Source organism: Sceloporus undulatus, chromosome 11, assembly GCF_019175285.1.
Source record: "Sceloporus undulatus isolate JIND9_A2432 ecotype Alabama chromosome 11, SceUnd_v1.1, whole genome shotgun sequence".
Lineage (NCBI taxonomy): Eukaryota > Metazoa > Chordata > Lepidosauria > Squamata > Phrynosomatidae > Sceloporus > Sceloporus undulatus.
The window spans coordinates 8,816,647-8,838,515 of NC_056532.1; the positions used below are offsets into that span (position 1 = coordinate 8,816,647).

A 21,869-nucleotide genomic window follows, 5' to 3' on the forward strand; every position below is an offset into this window, starting at 1 on the left:
GGAAGGAAGCCCTCCCCTCCTCCATCCTCCCTGAATGGGATGGGCTGCCAGGGAAAAGAAAGAAGAGGCATTCAGCCCCCTCACACAAAAACCACACACACAAACATAAACTACTGTACATGACTTACACACACACACACACACACACAACACACAACTACATGGCTATACACACACACATAAACTACAATCTTTTATACATATCTATATACACACACAACACTATCACTACATGACTTTACCACACACACACACACACACACACACACTATATATACACAGACACACAACATAACTACATGGCTTTATTATACATTAATATATACCACACACACACATACAATATAACCACATGACTTTACCACACCACACATTACACAGACACACACATAACTACATGACTTTATATACATATATTACACACACACACACACACAAAATACAGACATTTCATACACACACACACACACAGAGACAGACACACAAAGATATAGCAGAAATACAAGTTTCCCACAAAAAGATAGATAAATAGATAGTGAGGGGACACCCTGCGTTTAGGTACAAGGTGTCTCCCCAAAGATAGGTAGAGAGATGTAGAAAGTAGTACTTTGGTAATACACTATACTACAAGGTGTCCCCCCCAACATAAGATAGACAGAGATAGATAGATAGTAACAAGTTATACTGTGATAATGCACTATACTACAAGGTGTCCCACACACGATAGATAGAAGATGATAGATAGAATACTACACTTGTGTTGTGGTAATCACTATATACAAGGTGTCCCCCACTAACTAAGATAGATAGAAAGAGAGTCAAGCTGTACGTGGTAAATAAATGTTAATGGGACCCCAAAGGACTCCTACTATAGATGAAAAAAGGTTTTAGTTGCCAGTAAGAGCATATCCTATGTTGCACTATTTCAAAGCAGCTCCATTGATCTAACTGGGGCCGACAATTGTGTGATCTGTATTAAAGTTCACACAAGAGCATTGAACCCATGGGTCCACTTCCGCTTACCCTCTTGTTACAAATACATCTAAACGTAAAATCAGAGTACAAACAAGAGTTTTGCTTCAGTTTGGATTGTGGGTGAGCGGATGTGATTGTGGCAGACAGCTATGGAAGGTATTGATTCTTCATCAATACTGTTCTCCAGCAGTTCTGAAGGTGGTTGACCTTATGCTAAATGCATCCTTCTCAAAGCTACAGCTCTCATTTTGTTCCTCTTTCCCTTGCTCTTTCAGGGTTGTTTGCTACCTGAAATAGCCTCGGGATGTGCTGAGTGTTTTTTGCTGTGGCCAGCATGGAAGGGCAGCCTTACAAAAAACAGCCTTCCTGGCGTCCTCCAAAGAAGTGAATGGAAGTCGTAAAGATTGAGAAGAACCTAGTAGGGGAAGTCTACTATACCTGCGGCCCTCTGTATTTGTGTATTTGCTAATGGTTTTACCTGAGAGGACTCCTCTCTAGAAATCTCTAGGTCCTCCAGGGCAACTCTTTGCTCAACGTCCGACAGACACTGACCCTAGAACTGTCTGGAGGAGCTACAAAGGCCTAGTGAGTATTCTCTCTAGGAATCTCTCTGTCCTCCAGGTCAGCTCTGTGGTCAACGTCCGACAACACGACCATAGAACTGCGCTGGAGGAGCTACAAAGGCCTAGTAGAGTATCCTCTCTAGGATCTCTAGGTCCTACGGGCAGCTCTGTGCTCAACGTCCGACAGACACTGACCATAGAACTGCGCTGGAGGAGCTACAAAAGGCCTAGTATGAGTATCCTCCTCTAGGATCTCTTAGGTCCTCCAGGGCAAACTCTGTGGTCAACGTCCGACAGACACTGCCACAGAAAACTGCCTGGAGGAGCTACAAAGGCCTAGTAGAGTATCCTCTCAGATCTCTAGCTCCTCCAGGGCAACTCTTTGGTCAACGTCCGACAGACACTGACCATAGAACTGCGCTGGAGGAGCTACAAAGGCCTAGTAGAGTATCTCTCTAGAATCTCTAGGTCTCCCGGCAACTCTGTGGTCAACGTCCGACAGACAATGACCATAGAACTGGCTGGAGGAGCTACAAAGGCCTAGTGGAGTATTCTCTCTATGGAATCTCTAGGTCCTCCTGGGCAACTCTGTGATCCAACGTCCGACAGACACTGACCAATGAACTGCGTGGAGGCGCTACAAAGGCCTATTGAGTATTCTCTCTAGGGATCTCTAGGTCCTCCAGGGCAACTTGTGGCCACGTCCGACAGACACTGACCATAGAACTGCGCTGGAGGAGCTACAAAGACCTAGTAGAGTATCCTCTCTAGGGAATCTCTAGGTTCCAGTGCAACCTGTGGTCAACGTCCGACAGACACTGACCATTGAACTGCACCGAGTGAGCTACAAAGCTAGTAGAGTATCCTCTCTAGGAATCTCAGGTCCTCCAGGCACTCTGTGGTCAAGACGACAGACATGACCCATAGAACTGCGCTGGAGGAGTACAAAGGCCAAGTCGGTCTTCTCTCTAGGAATCTCTAGGTCCTCCAGGGCAACTCTGTGGCCACGTCCACAGACCCTACCTACGAACTCGCTGGAGGAGCTACAAGGCTCGTAGAGTATTCTCTCTAGGGATCTCTAGGTCTTTGATGCAACCTTTGTTAAGGACCATAGAGTTGCAGCGAGGGGACCTAGTATTCCTAGAGAGACATATTAACAAAGCCGCCAATATGGAGGGATAGGTGTCAAACCTTTTTGAGCTGCACTTCCTTGTTTGTGAACCCAAATCTATGTATCTATGCCCAAACGCATGGCAGAAATAAACCCAGTTTGGGCCGCTTTAACTGCCCTGGCTCAGTGCTAGGAATCCTGGGAACTGTAGTTTTTGTGAGGCATTTAGCCTTAAGTGCCACCATAAACTACGATTCCCAGGATTTCCTGCGATTAAACCAGGGCAGTGTAAAGTGGTCTCAACTGGGTTATTCTGCCGTGTGTTTTGGAACATGTTACAATATTCCACTCACGGAGGCCTAAAATTGTATATTGTTGTAAACACATGCAGTGTATGGGTTGAAAGATGTTTTTTTGCTATTGTTTTAACAAGTACAGTATTTCAAGTATTACATTCCTCTTGACTTAATGGGCTACAATGTGAAATGGAGCAGCCAGCCTTGGGGAAAGGATCGATTTCTCCTCAAATCGACTCAACTGCCTGGTTCTTTCACATCCTCGAAATCTGAGCTCGATTCGTTTTCCTTGTCGGGTCTTTTTTTCCCTCCTGCGCGCTTGGGACGGGCTTGCGCATGCGCAGAGCACCGCATCCCAAGCACGTAAAGGCACGCACGCTCCTTCGATCCTGATTGGTCTGTTTGTCCCTCCTGGTGTGGCTCTGAGGAATTCTGGAAGTGTGGCGAAGAGCCTGGGAATGTGTCTCTGCAGCGATCGTGGAGAGGGTTTTTTGCTTTGCTTTCTGGGGCAGAGTAAACCAATTTGACACCGCTTTAACCGCCCAGGCTCAGTGTGTGGAACTCTGGGACTTGTAGTTTTGTGAGACCTTTAGGCCTCCTCAAGGGTGACCCTCAGCCATTAAAGGTAATGCCAAACTACAATATTGTAGAGGCTGGTGACTCACAAGCTACAAATCCCAGGGTTCTGTGCCACGAACCCTTCCATTAAAAGTAATGACACCTCCCCTGTTGTGAGTTACTATGCAGAGGCTAGTTGACTCACAAGATACAAAATCCCAGGGTTCTGTGCGATGGATTCACAGTCCTTAAAAGTAACGCCAAAACTATTGTGGAAGGTTGGTGCCACACAAAGACTACAAATCCCAGGGTTCCACGGGATGAATCCACATCCTTCAGAAGTACTGCACTGTGTCAAGATTGTGGTAGAGGTGGTTGTCATACAAAGACTACAAATCCAGGGTTCTGTGCGAGAAATCCACCTCCCTTAATGCCAAAACTCCCATTACTTCTTATTGTAAAGAGCTAGTGCCACAAAAAGACTACAAATCCCCGGGTTCCAAGGGATGAACCACATATGAGTACTGCAATGTGTCAAGATGTAGGTAGAGGGTTGGTGCCACACACAAGACTACAAATCCCAGGGTACTGTGCGACGAACCCACCTCCCTTAGGAACGTCAAATTCCCATTACTTGTACATTGTAGAGGCTAGTGCCACACCAAAGACTACAAATCCCAGGGTTGTGCGAGGAATCCACTTTAAAAATGCCAAACTCCCATTACTTCTATGTGAAAGTAGTGTCCCACAAAGACTACAAATCCCAGGGTTCTGGCGGTGAACCACTCCCTTAGTAACGCCAAACCCCATTGTTCTATGTGTAGAGGCTGGTCCACACAAAGACTCCAAATCCCAGGGTTCCTTGCGGGGGGGCGGTGCCTTAAAAGTGACGTCAAGTTCCACAAATGTCCATCCTTCGCCGGAGGGGAGGGAGGGCAGAGCCAGAGGGAGCGGTCCTTGTCAATGAATTAAACGAAGCGGGGGAAAAGGAAAGGACCCGGATGGTCCGGCGCCGTTCCATTCCATCCCCCTTTGATCCTTCGAAACGTTGGGCTCCCACGTTCCGCTTTCGATTGTTCGGACGTTCCGGCGCTCCGTGCGCCTGCGCAGAACCGAGGCAGAGGCGGCGGAGCAAGGGGGTCCGCGGAGCGCCTGCTTTGCTTCCCGATCGAGTCCGAAAGAGAAGCCGGGACCGATCGGAGGAAGCCCACCCCCGTCCCCCCTTTTCCCGCTGCGAGGGCCCTTCTCCCTCGGGGTGAGCCTTCTCGGACCAGGGAGGGAGGAGTACTGGGGGGACGTCACCCAGATCCTGGTGGAGCCCGAGGGGCCCCGGAGACAGCCCTCCCGCCTCGGCTTCTCCTTCTCCTCCGGCTCGGGGGCCCCTCGGTGGCCTTTCTGCCTCTGCGACGGAACGGAGGCAGGAGGCGGCCCACTTCGCCCGCGAGCACCTATGGGCTTCATCAAGAAGCAGAAGGGTTCCGTCAGAGAGCGCCGTGCTTCCGCCTCCGAAGGTTCTCGCCTGCCACGGAGCAATGTGGAAGAAGCTGCGTGAGTCCCTTGGCCTTCCCCCTCTCCCTCCCTCCTTCTCCTTCTTCTCTTCCTCCTCCTTCTCCTTTCTCTCCTTCCGTCCCTCTTTCCTGCCTTCCCCTCTTCTCTTTTCTCTGCCTTCTCTCCTCTTCCTCTTTCCTTTCCCCTTATCTTCGTGTTCTCACTTTCCTGCCTTCTTATACTTCCTGTTCCGCTCCTTCGCTTATCCCTTCTGCTTTACCTACTTTCGTGACTTCCAATTCCTGTTTTCTTTCTCTTTCCCTGCTGTCTATTTTCCTCTCCCTGCTTCCCCTTCCTCCTTTTTCCTTCCCCTGTCTTCTCCTCTCTCTGTCATCTCTAACTTCTTTTCTGCTTTCTGTCTTCCTTCTTTCTTCCTTCCCTCCTCTGTCCTTCTACTACTTCTTCTTTCTCCTCCTGCTATCCTATGCCTTCCTCCCCCTTCCTTCTTGGCCACCCAAGCCTTTACTTTGTTGTGGCCAGGCCTTCTCTGAGGCTGAGAGAGTGTGAATGGACCAAGTCGCCAAAGGCTTCTTGGGGCCATAGCGCTCAGGAGGAAAGCCTCTCCTAGTCAGCCACAAGTGTATACACAAAGTGCCACCCACAAACTGCCTCAGCTGCCTTCATTGTTGTTGTTGTTGTTGTTGTTGTGTTGTTGTGCCTTCAGTTGTTTCCAGCTCATGGAGGCCTCAAGGAGAACTATCACAGGTTTTCTTGCCTGATTTGGTTCAGAGGGAAGGTTGCCATGGCCTTCCTCTGAGGCTGAGAGAGTGTGACATGCCCAAAGTCACCCGGTGGGTTTCCATCAGGGCTGAGCAAGGATTTGAACCTGGTCTCAGACGACTTCTTGCTTGTGTGTTGTTGTTGTTTCTGCTGGATCCTGATTTATGTCGTTGTTGTTCTTTAACCACTCCTCCCACCTGTCCCTCCCCATCATACTAAAAAGGTTGCCTCCTTTGAAATGTTGGTCATTCGCAATGACACTAGCAACATCGGTCAGTTCTCAAAAGGTTTGAATCTTAGGATATTTAACCCCCGGAACGAAAAAGTAGGGCCCTCTGGTTGCTTGTGGATCACGTCTCCCATCAGCAGTCCCTAGTTTTGTAAAGGGATGGGCGTTGCAGTCTTAACACATCTGTAGGCTCCTATGTTCCTCACCTATGAGTGCCCATTTCTAACCCCTACCTCTATGTACCTTTCCTCCTGCCTTTCCTGCTTTTGCCTTTCCCCAAACCGGCCTCCTGCCTGCTCTCTGTTCAGAAATTGGGTCTGATTGAATTAGTGGGAAGGAGGCCTTTGCATGCCGGCTTTGGATAAAGAATGGGAGCATGGCTGTTGGAGAGAGCCAGCATGGTTTCAGTGGAGGCTAGGGTTTGAGTCCCTGTTTAGCCATGGAAACTATGCACGAGTCACACTCTTCAGCCTCAGGGGACGGAATGGCAAACCTCCCTGAACAAATCTTGCCAGGAACCCTGTGATAGCTGCCGTAACGTCGGAAGTGACTCGAGGCACGCAACAAAAAAAGGTTAAGATCCACCGAGGCACATTAGGATCAAGGTGTTTTGGGTCAGGATAGTCTCAAGGGGAATGTGGAGCGTTGGCCTCCCAACACACTGCTTTCTGGTGTGGGTTATTGCTCAGAGGTAGCTCTGAGTTGGGGTCTCCTCTGCAATGCTCCTTCAGAGAGACCCCTCTTACATTTCTTCTGCCATGGATTCATCTGTAGACAGCAGGCGTCAGACCTTATACATTTCCAATAAAGGCTCTTTTAGGGCTGAGGTGGGCCCGGAAGGGCACTTGGGAAATAAATAGGGCCACATTAGATAGGTAAGTTGTCATTTCGTTTTTGTGGTGCCAGGAGGGAGCATATTGTTTCTTACAGGGATCGACTGGATGCCTCTGGGAAGCCAACACACAAAGGAACACACTCAAGAGTGCGCTTTAGAGTGATGCTACCTCAACATGGAAACCCACCTGTTAACTTGACTAGTCACAGACTCTCAGCTTCAGAAAACCCCTTGAGAGGGTTGCCTTAGGTCACCATAGTCAAAAATGACTTGAACAACAACAAAGCCTCTCTCAGCCTAAAGCTCTCCAAAGCGGTGCCTGGCGCACTCTCAAGTACTACCAATCCCAGCCAGCATGGCAATGGTGGTTAAATATTATGGCGTTGTACTCCATGTTTCCAGGTTGTTCCTCCACATTGAGGAAGGCTGATGTGTTAGAAAAGGAATGAAGGAACTAAACTGGTTGTGCTGCTGGGAGTCTTGAAAACAAGGTCAGGCTGGCGTCAAGAAGAACATCCCCACATCCCTCAATGCTTCCCTCCCACTGCTTTCCTGCCTGTTCAATTGCTCCTTCTGCAAACTCTAATCTCTGAAATGGGATTGCCTAGAAGAGAAGCACAGCGGGCAAAGGATTGCCAAGCAGTGCATGCCTTGGCATGTTTTCTCAGAGGGCACATCCAAGGAGTTCGCTTGGTGTGCTCCCAGGTGAGCATATAAGGATGGCAGCCTCTTTGCACGCTCCTAATTTTAAACCCCTTACACTTCATTTAAGGCCTGTTACCAGACTGCCAAAATAAAGCTGCTTCGGTCTCTTTGAGGTATGCTATTTAAATGACGCCTGGTCTAAGATCCGGAGGTGTGCCAAAGCCACACTCCATTCCTAGCACTGGAGGCAGCTTTGTGCAGCTTCGGATTCTAGGATGCATGCTCATTTAAACAGCATACTCCAAAGAGATGAAGGGTTTTATTTGGCAGTCTGGAACAGGCCTAGTTTTGTTGATTTGACACTTCCCAGGTTTACAATCTTAAACAGACATGGCACAAGAGGAAAAGGGGATTACGGGTAGACCAGCAAATGCTGGCCGCTCTTTCTCCCTCAGAGGCCAGAGCAATGGCAGATGGCATGGAAGGGGTCTCCATCAGTCACTGGATTCAGGACACGATGGAGCTGTGCCTGGCTGCTCTTCTCTCCCTCCAAGGCACTGTGGATGGAGGGAAGGTTTCCCTCGGCTGTTGGGCCTAGTGGTCACGGCGGACAAACAATAGTGGGAGTTCCAGGGTTATGGTTCGACAGTCTGAGTTATGACCCAGCTAGGGTTGGTTTCTGGGGGTAATAGATACCGCACAGCTCCTGCCCGATTAAACTTCTTGTCCCCTTCTCTTTCCCCCTCTGCAGCCGAGTGGCCAAAGACGCTGACTGGCCTCCCTCGCCGCGGGACGACTGCCAGCGTGGTGATAATCCGGGGCTCCAAGATGTACGTGGCTCACGTCGGAGATCCGGGGTGGTGCTCGGCGTCCAGGACGACCCAAAGAGACTTCGTCCGGGCCGTGGAGGTGACGCAGGACCACAAACCTGAACTCCCAAAGGAGAGGCAGCGGATTGAAGGTCTCGGGGGCAGGTACTTTCGCATCTCATCTTAATGTTTCTTTTCCCCGAAGGGGCTCTTTTCAGACTGGGTCCAGTTCTGGTATGCGCCACCTAGTCTTGACTCCTGACAGATGTCAATTCTCCTGGTTTCATGGAACGAAAACACTTTCCATCCTCTCATCCTGTTTTCTTGCATGCTGGGGACCCAGCCTTGGCTTACTGTCGCATTATTTCTATAGTGCAGGGCATCCTCTATGTAAGTGTGCACTGGAAGATGTTGGGAAGTTGTGGTCGAATACGAACATTTCCAATTTTGGTGTCACTTAGATCTTAGTAAGCTGCTCTGTGTCTCTCACCACCCCCCGAATCCTCCCCCTCCTCCCTCTCCTGCCTTTCAGTAGCTGAGCGCGAGTCTCTTGTGCGTTGCGTTGTTTGCCGATAGTATTGCGGCTGCCTTCCCAACGCTCCCGAAAGCGTGGGAGCCGTTTTGAGTCGCAGAGCCTTGAAAGGGCTGTTAGGGGCCTGTTGTGCGAAAGATGTGGAGGGGGCGGCACCGAAGGCTGGAACAAGAGTGAGATGGTCATAGCCGTGCCAGGTGGACGCAGATGCGCTTCAAGGAGTGCCGCTTTCTTTTTTTGAAAAACCTCACGTTCAAGATGGAAATATGTTGCGCACAGTAAACAGAGAGAGCTGTGCTTTGCGTGACTCTGTGTCAGCTGTATTTAGAGCACAGATGGGAGTGGCGGGACCGGGGACGGAGGCACATGGCAATTTGGCGCGGAGCCGGAGAGCTCGGACAGGACGCGTATGAGGAATCTCGGGCGACACGAGCACTGCGGGCCCAGCGGAGGGCGAGGGGACCGATGAAGGGGGACAGGGGGCTGGAGGAGAACCGCGGCTGAATCGGGCGCGGAGGCCGCGATACAACGTCGGGCACCGCCTGCCGCACGGCCGACTAGCAATCGGCAGAGTGAGACCGGTTATGAGAACATGTACTCCGAGACGTATGACCGCTACCCCAATGCGACTTGAACGCCGGAAGGATACAACGTCACTCATCCTGAGCGTCGCGGTCCGGGGGTGATCGGGCTCTGTCTTGTCCGCCACATGCGTTCTCCTCCTTCCTCCGTCCTCTCATCCGTAATTTCTATTGTGATTCCTGTTCTTTCCCTTCGTCTCCCTACTCTTCAGCGCCACCCTTATTTCTACTCCTCCTCCCCTTCCTCATCCTATCTCTATTTTCTTGTTCTTTACCTTCTTCTCCTTCATCGTCGATCCGCTCCCACTTCTGTCTCCTCCTTCCTACCCTTTCCTCATCCTTATCTTCTCTTTTTCTTGTTCTTTCTTCTTCTCTTATCTTCTTCCGCTTCCACCTATTTCTTCCCTTCCTCCTTCCACTCATTATATTCCTCTTTTTCTGTTCTTTCCCTTTCTCCTTGTATTCTCGCTCCCCCTTCTTTCTCCTCTTCCACCTTCCTCATCCATTATTTCTCTTTTTCCTGTTCTTTTCTCCTCTTTCCCTATCTTCTCAGCTCCACCTCTTTCCTCCTTCCACCCTCCTCATCCTTATCTTCTCTTTTTCTTGTTCTTTCCCTTCTTCTCCTTATCTCTTTCGCTCCCACCTTCTTTCTTCCTTCCTACCCTTTCCTCTATCCTTATCTTCCTCTTTTTCCTGTTCTTTCCCTTCTTCTCCTTATCTTCTTCCGCTCCCACCTTCTTTCACTTCTTTCTACCCTTCCTCATCTTACTTCCTCTTTTTCCTGTTCTTTTTTCTCTTCCTTCTACTCTTCCACTTATCCTCCTCCTCCTCCTCTTCTTCCTCCCTACCCTCCTTCTTCCTCTTCAGTATCCTCCTGTTTCTTCTTCTTCTTCTCTTCCTCCTCTTCTTCTTTTTGCTAAACCCAACGGAAATGATTGGTTTCTCTTTGGTCGAAGCGATGGGGTTTGCTTGAAAGTAATATGGTAGTAGTTAGTTGCGTCCCCGTTGGGGACTTGGTTGCTTTGTTCTCTTACTTCTGAGCCACAAATGCACTGGTGATTGTAGACCGGTTCCTCTTTCTCAGCCTGACCTACACCACACGGGGTTATTGCTTTGGGAGAACCTGGAGAAGCGAAACAGACCTCCATATTGTTTTTGAGCCCGTTGCAAGAAATGGTGGCCGTGAATGGAAAGTGAATGGAAATGATACATTCACTCTGATGGGTATGACGACAGAAATGGGTTTTATTTACCTGTTTTCCGCGACTGCCGACCCTGAAAGTGCCTTGTATACACTATTGTACCAGCATATTTCAACTTGGGTTAGTGCCCTTGAAACAGTGAGGCTTCCTCTGAGAAAACACTACACATCATTGGCTGTTGAGGTCTTTAAAAATCAAAACCCCCTCATGAGCATTGCTAAGAAACCCCTATAAATTATGGTGTCGCCATAAATCACAGGCGACTTGATGGCACATATATATATGCACACACAATGCCTTAAAAATACATGTCTCCCTTTACTCTCAAGGCAAAAAAATATAAAATGAAAGGACCTTTTTTAAAAAGTCATTTACATGAAACCAATTTACCTAATTGCTAAAACAATTTATGTTTAATCTCTGAATATTTATGTTTAATCTCTGCATGATTCTCTTTGATTCGGGTCTGTAATCTTCCTTTGCGGTTCTCTCCAGAGCTCCATTAAGCTTCAAAACGTGCTTAATGGTTTCCCACCCCACTCTGCCCCACTGCCCTTGGCATAAGGTGGTGGTGGGGAGTATTAAAAGTAGGCAAGTTGGCACCCATTGTAGAATTGGAAGGACCCACAAGGACCACCTACTTCAGCCCTCTGCCTTGGAAGAATATACAGCCAAAACATCCCTGAAAGATACCCTTCCAACTTCTATTTTAGCGCATATCCGGACCGATTGAACATCCCATATGTTGCTTCTTTTTGGCAGAGTTAAAATAAACCGACTTGGGGATGCTGGTATACAAAGTCTCTGATCAAAACATGTATGAATCTCCGAGATAAAAAAAGGAAAGAACAGGAACAAGATCCAGGGCATTTCTGGGTCTTTTTAATAAGCCTGGATGCCCCCCAAAAGACCTCCAAAGGTGGAGTGTTTGTGAGCTGCCTTTGTGCCACTCTTGGGACACAAACCTATGAGTGATGCTCGTTTCTGGGACAACGTCTGGTATTTGCACACTTAACCCAATTTGCAGGGTGCTAATCTTGTCTATTTCGTCCTCCGATTGTTGTAGGGTTGGATTGATCCACGGGGCACGCAGTTCCCTTTTCCTGGAAGAATAATTACTCATTGGCACCTGCTTGGCATGCGGCATATGATTTACCTTCTTGGCTCTCAAACCGGTCTTGCTGCTTAGCATCTCAGAGCAGGTGGTAAACATAGCAAGGTGCAGCTCTTATTCCTATTGGAACCAGTATCTTCATTCCCTTATTGTTCCAGGTAGAACGTCAGATACCTAGATGGTTTTAAAACAAATTGCTGCTGAGAGTACTCTTTGCTTCTGGGGTTTTTGTTTCGTTGGCAAAAGGCCCGGGCATTTTTTTCCAGGCTGTTGCTCTTATGGCAGATGGCATCTCAGGGGTAACAGGTTTTCTGCTTGGCGCTGTCTTGAAGGGTTGGTTTTCGTGAAGCTGGGATGGAAATCTGTTTGGATAGCAGCGCAAGCTGCTGGTGAGCCGGTTGTTGTTGGTTGCGGGTTTTGTCAAGGGAAGAAGGGAAGGCAAACGCTCTCCCGAAAGCTTTAATGAAGTGTGTGTGTGTGTGTGTCTGTGAGAGTGAGAGAGAGGTCAGTTTGCCACACAACATTTTTTAGGCTGTTCATGTCATCAAGCTTCCTCCCTTTAGCAACATGCTTTCTATTACACATGCGGAGTTCTCACTTTATTTCAGGGGCAAATCCTTCAGGTTTTAAAGGATCCATACAGACAGGCCAAAATAAAGCTGCTTCGGGTCACTTTGGAGGTACGCTATTTAAATGATGCATGCCTCCTAAGAGTCCGGAAGCTGTGCCAAAGCCATGCTCCAGTGCTAAGGACTGGAACATGGCTTTGGTGCAGCTTCCAGTCGCTTAGGATGCATGCATCATTTAAACAGCGTTCCTCCAAAGTGACCCGAAGCAGCTTTATTTTGGCCTGTCCGTACGGGGCCAAAGTTAAGCCAAAAAATCTCGGTACCGAAGGAAGGAACTGGCAAAACCACTTGTGAGTATTCCTTGCCTAAGAAAACCCTGTTAAATTCATGGGATTGCCCTAAATTGACAGGCGACTCGAAGGCACAAACACATGGAGGCGAAAAGGGGAGCAAAACAGGTCTCCCTTTGCCACAGCCACTGTTTGGCTTTGCCCTAGTGACAAACTGTCCCAGCTCCTGCCATCTTTCCTTCCTTCTGGGCATCTCCATTTCCTCCCTTCCAGAGTGACGCAACATGATGTTGGGTCATCATCCCAAGGGTCTTTAAAGTGGAAAACACCACTACGGCTGTGGGACAGATGTCTCTCCATGTTGCAGCGAGGATAAACATGCACACCGTCACGCATTTTGCCATCCAGAACTGAGATGGGGCATTTCAGATGGGAAAATTGAAAACCAGGAGGAAGGAGAATAGAAGGCCCAGTGGCAATGTGTTTAATAACAGCAACAAACATAACCTTGTGGTCCAGGAACACAATCCATAAACAGGATTGAGCATTCCTTTGTCGGACCAAGGTATCATGTTGCTGAACAATAGTACTGCAAAATACAGTATTTCTTTTTTAATGGCATCTTTTGTTTTCTCCTCCCTCTTGCTCCTGTTTTGTTCTTTCCTTCTTCCTCCCCTCTCAACCCATTTTAGCGTGATCAACAAATCCGGCGTGAATCGGGTCGTGTGGAAGAGGCCTCGCCTGACCCACAACGGCCCTGTGCGGCGGAGCACCGTGATCGATCAGATTCCATTCCTGGCGGTGGCCCGTGCCCTTGGTAAGCAGACAAAGGCAAGGGATGGAAGTGGAAGAGAGCTAAGCACATTGCAAGAGTCTCTCTTTTTCTCTCTCCTTCCACTCAAGAGATGCCCAGCTTAGGCTCTGAGCCAGTGATGGTGAACCTTTTTGAGGCCGAGTGCCCAAACTGCAACCCAAAACCCCACTTATTTATTGCAAAGTGCCATGTCCCTATGGGTTTCTAGTAACAAACTCTGGTAAACTGTGCTGGGACGATGGCACATGTGCCCACAAAGAAGGCCCTGAGTGCCACCTCTGGCACTCATGCCATAGGTTCACCATCACTGCTGTATGGTGTAGCGTTCACAGTCTCAGACTTAGATTTCACCATCACTGCTATACTCTGACTCTGAACCCCAGGCCTCCCCGACTCCTTCATTGCTTTTGGGGAGAAATTGAAAATGGTCTGCGTTTCCTTTTAGCTTCAGTGTGCAGCCCTTTGGGTGCCCGCCAGTTCAGTTTGGAAAAACCTCAACTGCCTTGAATGTGTTTCTCTTGTGCCTTAGCCAACCAGCGTAAGAGTCGATCCCATCACCTGCATCCAGATCCTTCCAAACGCAGCTTCTGGGGCTCAGGTGGCAAAAATGCTCTCTATTTAGGGGGGGAAATGGCTGGTTGGGGGGCATGCTTCTCAACCCTTTTGTGCAGGAGGCATTGCATTGTGAAGCACTGCGGCCCAAATAGAATCGCAAGTCTCAACTATGGAGGAGACGGATGGAGTCAACAAGTCAGCACTTAAGTCCATCCCACTGATTCAATGGGACTAGCAATTGGACGCAGGTCTTAAAATATTAATAGCCGGCCATCATTTGGATAAAATCCAGATTCAGAAACAGCAATTAACAACCCTCATCGAAACAAAGCAAAGCTTTCAGTACCCATATAAAGAGGGGATGGGGAACCTTTGCCCCATGGGTTTTCAGAGTGGAAGAAAAGCTGCATCCCCATTCCACATTATATGCTTATCCCTCTCCTCCAGAATAGATTTGCAAATGATCTTGTTCTGGGGTGCCCCATAGTGATGCTGCAGGGTTGCATTTGTGTCCGCAGGAGATGGATTTTAAGGGAAGGAGGAAGGAGGCAGCTTGAACCGGCGAGGATGGTTTGGAAATCCCTTGTCAGGAGCGCACCGGGCAAAAAAATGGCTTTTCCCCATCCGTGGGCCTATTGTAAGGAAATGAAAGCCAGATGGACCCTAGCAGATGGTTTGTGTTTTAATTATACACTGCTGAGTTAAGTTAACCCTTGCATCCTCCTTGGTTTGCCATGGCTGCCATTAGGATTGAAAGGGTTGCCCACGAATGGGAGAATTCCCCTTGGTCCTGGTCACAGCATCGCCTTCCCAATGAGTGTGGCGGCAAAGGGGGTCCATGTCCTCTATGCTTCGTGAATATTTTGTGCTACTTTCCAATATGAGCCTTTTCCTGTCTGTGGCCGTGTGCCTCCAAGGCATTTCCGATTTACGGTGACCCTATCCTGTGCTTTTCTTGGCAAGGTTTGTTCAGGGGGGGCTTGCCATGACTTTCCTCTGTGGCTATGAGATTGTGACTCCCTGTGGCTGGCTAACCATGCAATATCCCCATCACCACTGCCACCATTATGGGGAGCCCAAAGTGGCAGAATCCTTGCATCGCTTCTGCTGCATGACCTGTTGTTTGCTTAGATTGGAACTCGTCGCCACTTACCTAGGCCACAGTGACCCAGCGGCAGCTGTTTATGTTTCTTGCAGTTGTATTAATTGGCGGATGGACAGAGCGGGGCTCTCATATAATCAGGCTTTAAAGGAAATTAATTAGGGTTTTTAATGGAAACGGAGGCTCTTCCCTAGTTTCTCTCTTGTCTGCTTCCGCAGAGGTGAATTGGCTCTTGAACCAGGATGGATAAGAGGATTATTCCGCCCCCCTCTTTTCGCTATAGTAGAAAGGAGTAATTGGTTTGAATTGCTCCTTACCATCTTCCCCAAATGCTCTTGCTTGGATGGACGCTAATGGTGAGATGCTTATTGCGGGCAACAAAGACCTTGGATTGTCTCTGTATTTATTTGTTCAAGTGGGCTTTTCTTTGTGGGGGTTAGGAAATGGAAGGAGGAGGTGGGGACGATGAGACCGAAAGATAGGTTTGAGAAGAGCAGGACAGGCCTGCCTTGATGGATGCCTTGGGATGCGAGGTTGGTCATTATGTAATTATATGACTGGAGTGGTTTAAGATCAGAGTTTGGTGAAGCTGTTTTTGGGACTACAAATCTGAGTTGTCTGGAGGATGGTGAGATGTGTGATACAGAATGATAACATCTCTGAGAAGGCTAAGGACCTTATAAAACCAATTCCAAGGTTCCAGCAGATGGAGCTACATCACAGTGGTTTCCAACTATACTATTTCTACAGTGTAGATGCACCCCTGGTCCGTTATCGGTTTCCAGAGTCCTCACCTTGTTGTAATGCTGCATTTGGTAGTGCTGACGTCCACCACCCTTCCTGAAATAGATAAACCTTTCTCTTTGTGTTTTGTTTTGTGCCTTTCCCAATCTAGGGGATCTGTGGAGCTACGACTTCTACAGCGGGGAATTCGTGGTGTCTCCCGAGCCCGACACGAGTGTGCACACGCTAGATCCTCAAAAGCACAAATACATCATCCTGGGGAGCGATGGGCTGTGGAACATGATCCCTCCTCAAGAAGCCATCTCCATGTGTCAGGACCACGAAGAGAAAAAATATTTTATGGTGAGCGTAAGCTTAGTTGAAACTGTAGAAAGAGCATTTGTCATTTGGGTTTCTTTTTATTTCTATATATCCCAACCGCCCTCCAAATCTAAAGAAGAGTACAACATGTTTTGTTAAAGCTGTGTGGCCAAAGGCCACGTTATTCCTACCCATGGTGTATAGGATGGTGACTGTATCCTCTTTTTCTTCCCTTTCCACCAAAGGGAGAGCATCAACAGTCTCTGGCCAAAATGCTGGTGAACCGAGCCCTGAGCCGATGGAGGCAGCGCATGCTTCGGGCGGACAACACCAGCGCCATTGTGATCAGCCTCTCTTCAGGTCGGAGCAGCTGCGTGAGCTTGGAAAGCGAGGAGGAGCTGTGCTTCACCTTAGCTGATGGCCCGTCCTATAGCAGCCCCGAAATGTGGGCTCCGTCATGCTGTTCCACTCCACCAGTCAAGGTAAGAGAAGGGGGTAGGGTGCGGATAAGTGTCCAAGTTGCGGTGAGTTGTAACCCAGCACACACAGAAGCTGCATCAGTGGCTCACATTTGGACGGCGGTCACCTTGAAAAGCCTAGAGTGACACAGCTGTGATTAGTTTTGATGACAAGAGTCACTCTGTCCCCGCATTTCTGTAATGTAACTTAGCATATACCTTTGGCCTCTGCAGTCAGAGTGGCTGCTGAGTTGAACATATGGCTGCATTGGTTATTTAGGGCTGGTTTGGGAAGGTGGCTGCTTGATTTTGTGCTGGTATTTGCATTATTGACCTATATCTAATTGAACTGAGATAGAGATAGAAAGGAGACCTTAATGAACAATGGGGAAATGTGTCCATTTTGCATCCGCCCCATACTTTAAAACTCATGTTCTTTCCATTCCAAATGTAACACTTATAAACAACGACAACAACAAATTGGAACGAAGTTCTCCATTCCCACCTGGTAGATTCAGTAACTACCACTAATGGTGAGGACCATTAGCTGCTACATACCTAGTGCTTTAATGCTACCTCCGTCATTGTGTCTGAGGATGTGCTAAAGCAAGCCAGTTAGTGTTACAGGTGCTGCTAGAGTCCCCTTCCTTCTCCTTCCCTTTCCTTTTCTTACCACAACAGACTAAAATGGCGATCCCTTGGAAACTAGTTGGAGCTGAAATTGCATTTGTCCCTGAGGGGTTCCCAGTCCAGTTAATAAGGATTTCTGGGTTCCAGTAGTTTGGGAGAAACTATCAATCCTAATTTAGTTTTACTAAAATGGAGGAAATTTGGGTTTAGCAGGAATAGATTTGTGTGTGTGTGTGTGTGTGGTGCGAAATGTGTGGTGTACCAGTGTTGCGCCCAGGTTCTAATCCCCACTAAGCTATGACACTTACTGGTTGTCCTTGGGGCAGGGTTTGTGTTCCTTCCCTCTTCTCTTCTCTTCCTGAGCGACTAGTTCTCAGTGTTGTGAGAATAAAGTGGGAAGGAGGACGGCAACATCTGCTGTCTTGAACTCGCAGGAGGTAAGGCAGTCTATAAATGTAACCAGTAAATAATATGTGAATCATAGGCCTGTTAGAGACTGCCAAAATAAAGCTGCTTCAGGTCTCTTTGGAGGTATGCTATTTAAATGACGCATGGGTCCTAAGAGTCCGGAGGTTGCGCCAAAGCCACACTCCATTCCTAAGCACTGAAGTGCAGCTTTGGTGCAGCTTTCGGATTCTTAGGATGCATGCATCATTTAAACAGCATATCTCCAAAGAGACCCGAAGCAGCTTTATTTTGGCAGTCTGTAACAGGCCATGATTAATCTGTTAAGTTTGGGTAGACAGTCCCTGGATTCATAACTCTTCATAGGTTTTGGAGCTTGTGTGCATTGCCCCTGACCCATATTAGCCAACGGCAATGCTCACTTGGGGGCTCACTAATCCAGGTATGCGCACTTCACTGCCCATTGACTAATATGGGCTTGAGCTCCTGTGTTTTTTCCATGCACTAGGGGTGGGGGAATGGAACCAAACATGGGAAGGCCCCACTATATCTCAGGCCCCCCTAATAGTATCCGAGAGCATTAGCATGTACATAAGTTCGGCATAGTGCTTTCCTGTCCCACTAATTCTCAACACAGACCCATCTGCTGGATCCCAGTAACTCAGGGTTCCCAAAGGTAACACATGGACAGACACATCTTACCCTTTGTGTCTCGATTGGGCATATTTCTAGTGCTTACAGACCCTGGTCTCTCTCATGGCTGATTTCCTACTCTCAGAGGGGATTGCGATAGCCACAATCTTCATCTAGCCCTCGTCCACGATGTCTGTTCCCATACAGAAGTCGCCGGGTTGGAGTAGATGGGGCTAAGTGTACGCTAAGTGTTACGATTTGGTTTGTCTTCTTGAGTAACGTGGTGCTCTCTGTCCTCAACAGAGAACCTGTCTGTCTAGAAGGAGAGGCCAGAGGGGACAAGGCAATACGAGGGGCAGAAGGAGGTGGGGCCTCGGATCGATCAGAGGAACGATCCAGAGGCAGGACACAGAACTTTGGCGCAGAGCAGAATAAATGTAATAGCAACACAGCTCGAGTACCGATGTGCATTTTTTTTGGTGTGGATGTGTATGTGCGCTGGTGGCTGCGTGGGGTTCCTTTCCCACACACAAGGAGAGCTTTGGGTATATGGGCGGATGGGGCAGAGGACGTTGGTCTGTTTGGGTCCAGAGAGAGGCTGCCTTCGGAGCAACAGTCTGCTGAGGAGTGAGGGCCTACTCATGTGCCAGGAGATGGACATAACCAAGACGTAAATCAAAAACTGAAGGTTGCTGAGAAGGTGGCAGAGGATGGCGTGGGCGAAGGAGGTACCTCATACTTAAAGATGGTACTGGGAGTGATTTAAAACATTACAGCTCAGAGTCGTGTTCCTTGGATCGGTGTTGGTCCATTCGCCATCAGCTGCCAGTCTCTTCGAGGAACAAAGAAATCCTATCCAATCGGCACATATATGGAACTGATCCCTGGCACATTGGGTAAATAATGTGCCCATTCTCTACATTTTGGGAAGCACTTACCTAGCATCTCAGTCAAGAACCTCCAAATGTGACTGACTTTGCCATGGACACATTCAAGGCTGCAGTTCAATGCACCCTTACCTGGGACCTATACAAAAGCATTGAAACGTAGTTGAAGCAATAGCCAAAAAGCTAAAAACATTACATGTTAAAAATCAAAATGTATTAAAAGCTCTATCCAAATTCTGTATAGAGGTTGTCAGATGTGGACCTGTTTTATCTGATGGGCTTGAGTGCTACCAATCTATAAGGTGTCTCTTTTGGGACGTGGGCATCTGGAACACACTGGAGTGAGATTTGTTCATTGGGAAAACAAAATGAATGTGGTATTTAAATAGAAAAACGATTCAGGTACTGGTGGCAGAGTATATATAGCATGAGCTTGGACTGCAACTGCTTCATCCAAGTCATAAAATTTTACTACAGAATATCAGCTGTACAATAATACATACAGTTGGGGCTGGAACGGTGTCGGAGGGAAGTTAAATAAAGAAACTACCAATTGGGATAGTTACTTGATTTGTAATGCCCATTTGTGAAACTCTTGCAGGTAACACGAAGCACCCAGGGGCTTGATAAAACGGTTAACAAGTGTAGTCAGCTAAGCTTGTTTTCTGCTGCTCCAGAGAACAGGACCTGGAGCAATGGATGCAAGCTCCAGGAAAAGAGATTCCACCTCAACATTAGGAGGAACTTCTTGACAGCAAGGGCTGTTTGACAGAGGAAGAAATTCCCTCGGAGTGTTAGTAGAGTCTCCTTCCTTGGAGGTCTTTAAACAGAGGCTAGATGGCCATCTGTCAATGGGGATGCTTTGATTGAGATTTCCTGCATGGCAGAATGGGGTTGGACTGGATGGCCCTTGCGGTCTCTTCCAACTCTACAATTATATAGCTTGTTACAGACTGCCAAAATAATGCTGCTTTGGGTCTCTTTGGAGGTATGCTATTTAAATGACGCATGGGTCCTAAGAGTCCAGAGGTCGCGCCAAAGCCAGACTCCATTCCTAAGCACTGGAGTGCAGCTTTGGTGCAGCTTCTGGATTCTTAGGATGCATGCGTCATTTAAACAGCACACCTCCAAAGAGAACCAAAGCAGCTTAATTTTGGCAGTCTGTAACAGGCCTAAGATTCTAAGATGCTTACCCTGGTTCAAACTGCTAACCAATTCTTTGTCCTCGGCAATTTCGATGTGTCTAGGTTATTTCTTTGCAGACACAAACGAGTTGTCTACGACGTTAAGGTCATGATGTGGAGATGAAGTCCGTCGAGTATTGTTTTCACTGGGTTTTTGCATGTTAAATATGTCCATTTATTCTTCTGTTTCAAGAACCATTGGTGTGACTTGAGCACGTCACACGCCTTCAGCCTCAGAGGAAAGCAATGGCAACCTCTGAGCAAATTTGCCAAGCAACCCCATGATAGGTTCACCTTAGGGTAGGACACACTTGAAGGCACACCAGGTGTGTCACAATTTGAAGGCAGCAATGTGTCCATAAGTTGGACGCAACTTGAAGGCACACGATGCACACAGAAGTGCCAAAGATAAATGATTATTCCTCTCTCTCTTTCCACAGCCTCTGGAAGAGGACTTGTGGCCGCGACTGAGCTCCCCGCGAGACGTCCCTTTATTCACCGTAGCAGCGCCATGTTGAGTAAGTCCCCTGAACCACCACCACCCGCGAGACCACCAAGGGCAGCTTAACGTTGACAGCGACGTCTCCCACGGACGCAACGCCGCAGGAGGAGACACCCGGCCGAGCGCCGGGTTCGAGGGCCCGGAGTCGTGCGGCAGAAGCCCCCTGGCGCTCTCTGGGATCCCCTTCCAACTCAGGGAAGGCGGGCGCAGACCCAAAGGCCTTCAGGTGCCTCCGAGCGATGCCTCGAAGGCGGCGGAGTCGGAGCGGACTCCGACGACGGCGAGCTTAAAAGGACTTTGGAGGAATCCAATTCGGGGCCGGTGGTCAGAGAAGCCCAGGCGGGACTCGCACTCGCACTCAGGCGGAGCCCAGCCCGAAAGCTCTCCGCGGCCCCCAGCACAAAAACCGCAACAAGCTCGCCATGCGGCAGCCTTCGAGGACAAGAAGAAGCTGGGGAACCGTTGTTTTCAGCAACCCAGGAAAGCCTTGTTGCGTTTGCTGAAGGGACGGACGCCCGCAACTCATCTCACTCCTAGTCAAGTTGTTGTTGATGTTTCGGTGCAGAGCCTTCGAAACTGCGACGGTGACTTTTTTTCCTCTCGTTCGCTTTTTAATTTCGTTCAAAGGTAGAAATCTCCTTTTTTTATTTGGTATAAACGGACAGCTTTATCCACCATATCCTCGTAGTCGCTTGAATACAACTGTGGGTTTTTTGTAGACGTCGGTTAGGATATCACAAAGAGTTGTTGTAAAAGAAACCCAGAAAAGTGTGTAACTTTATATCCCTTTCATACAAATGTAGTCTCCCCACCCTTTTTCCTTACATAATGGTTACAAACAGGGCATAAACAACAACGACGACAACACACTTTCGTTGAACGGTGCGTTTGCGTGTGCGTTGTGTGCGATGTGGTGTGTGAGAGAGAGATATGAGATGCGAGGAAGCGACCGATTTAGTACAAAGTCATTAATTTGTATAAACCTCCATTTGATGACTTTCACGACTTTTTAACGCAAGTAAATTATTAAACAGAAGGGGAGATGATGTATTTTCGTAGTACTTAACAACGTTCTGCT

General features: G+C 48.3%; 1 protein-coding gene across 1 annotated transcript in view; it reads left to right on the plus strand.

Moving 5' to 3' along the window:
- The window catches only part of PPM1D (protein phosphatase, Mg2+/Mn2+ dependent 1D), a 169,897-nt gene extending 148,475 nt beyond the window's left edge, over positions 1 to 21,422 (plus strand). The window contains 7 exon segments of the mRNA XM_042442605.1: positions 13,270 to 13,394; positions 15,944 to 16,134; positions 16,338 to 16,574; positions 20,730 to 20,789; positions 20,853 to 21,071; positions 21,074 to 21,121; positions 21,123 to 21,422. Coding sequence (XP_042298539.1) covers positions 13,270 to 13,394; positions 15,944 to 16,134; positions 16,338 to 16,574; positions 20,730 to 20,789; positions 20,853 to 21,071; positions 21,074 to 21,121; positions 21,123 to 21,422 — 1,180 coding nt within the window.
- The last annotated feature ends 447 nt before the right edge of the window (positions 21,423 to 21,869 follow it).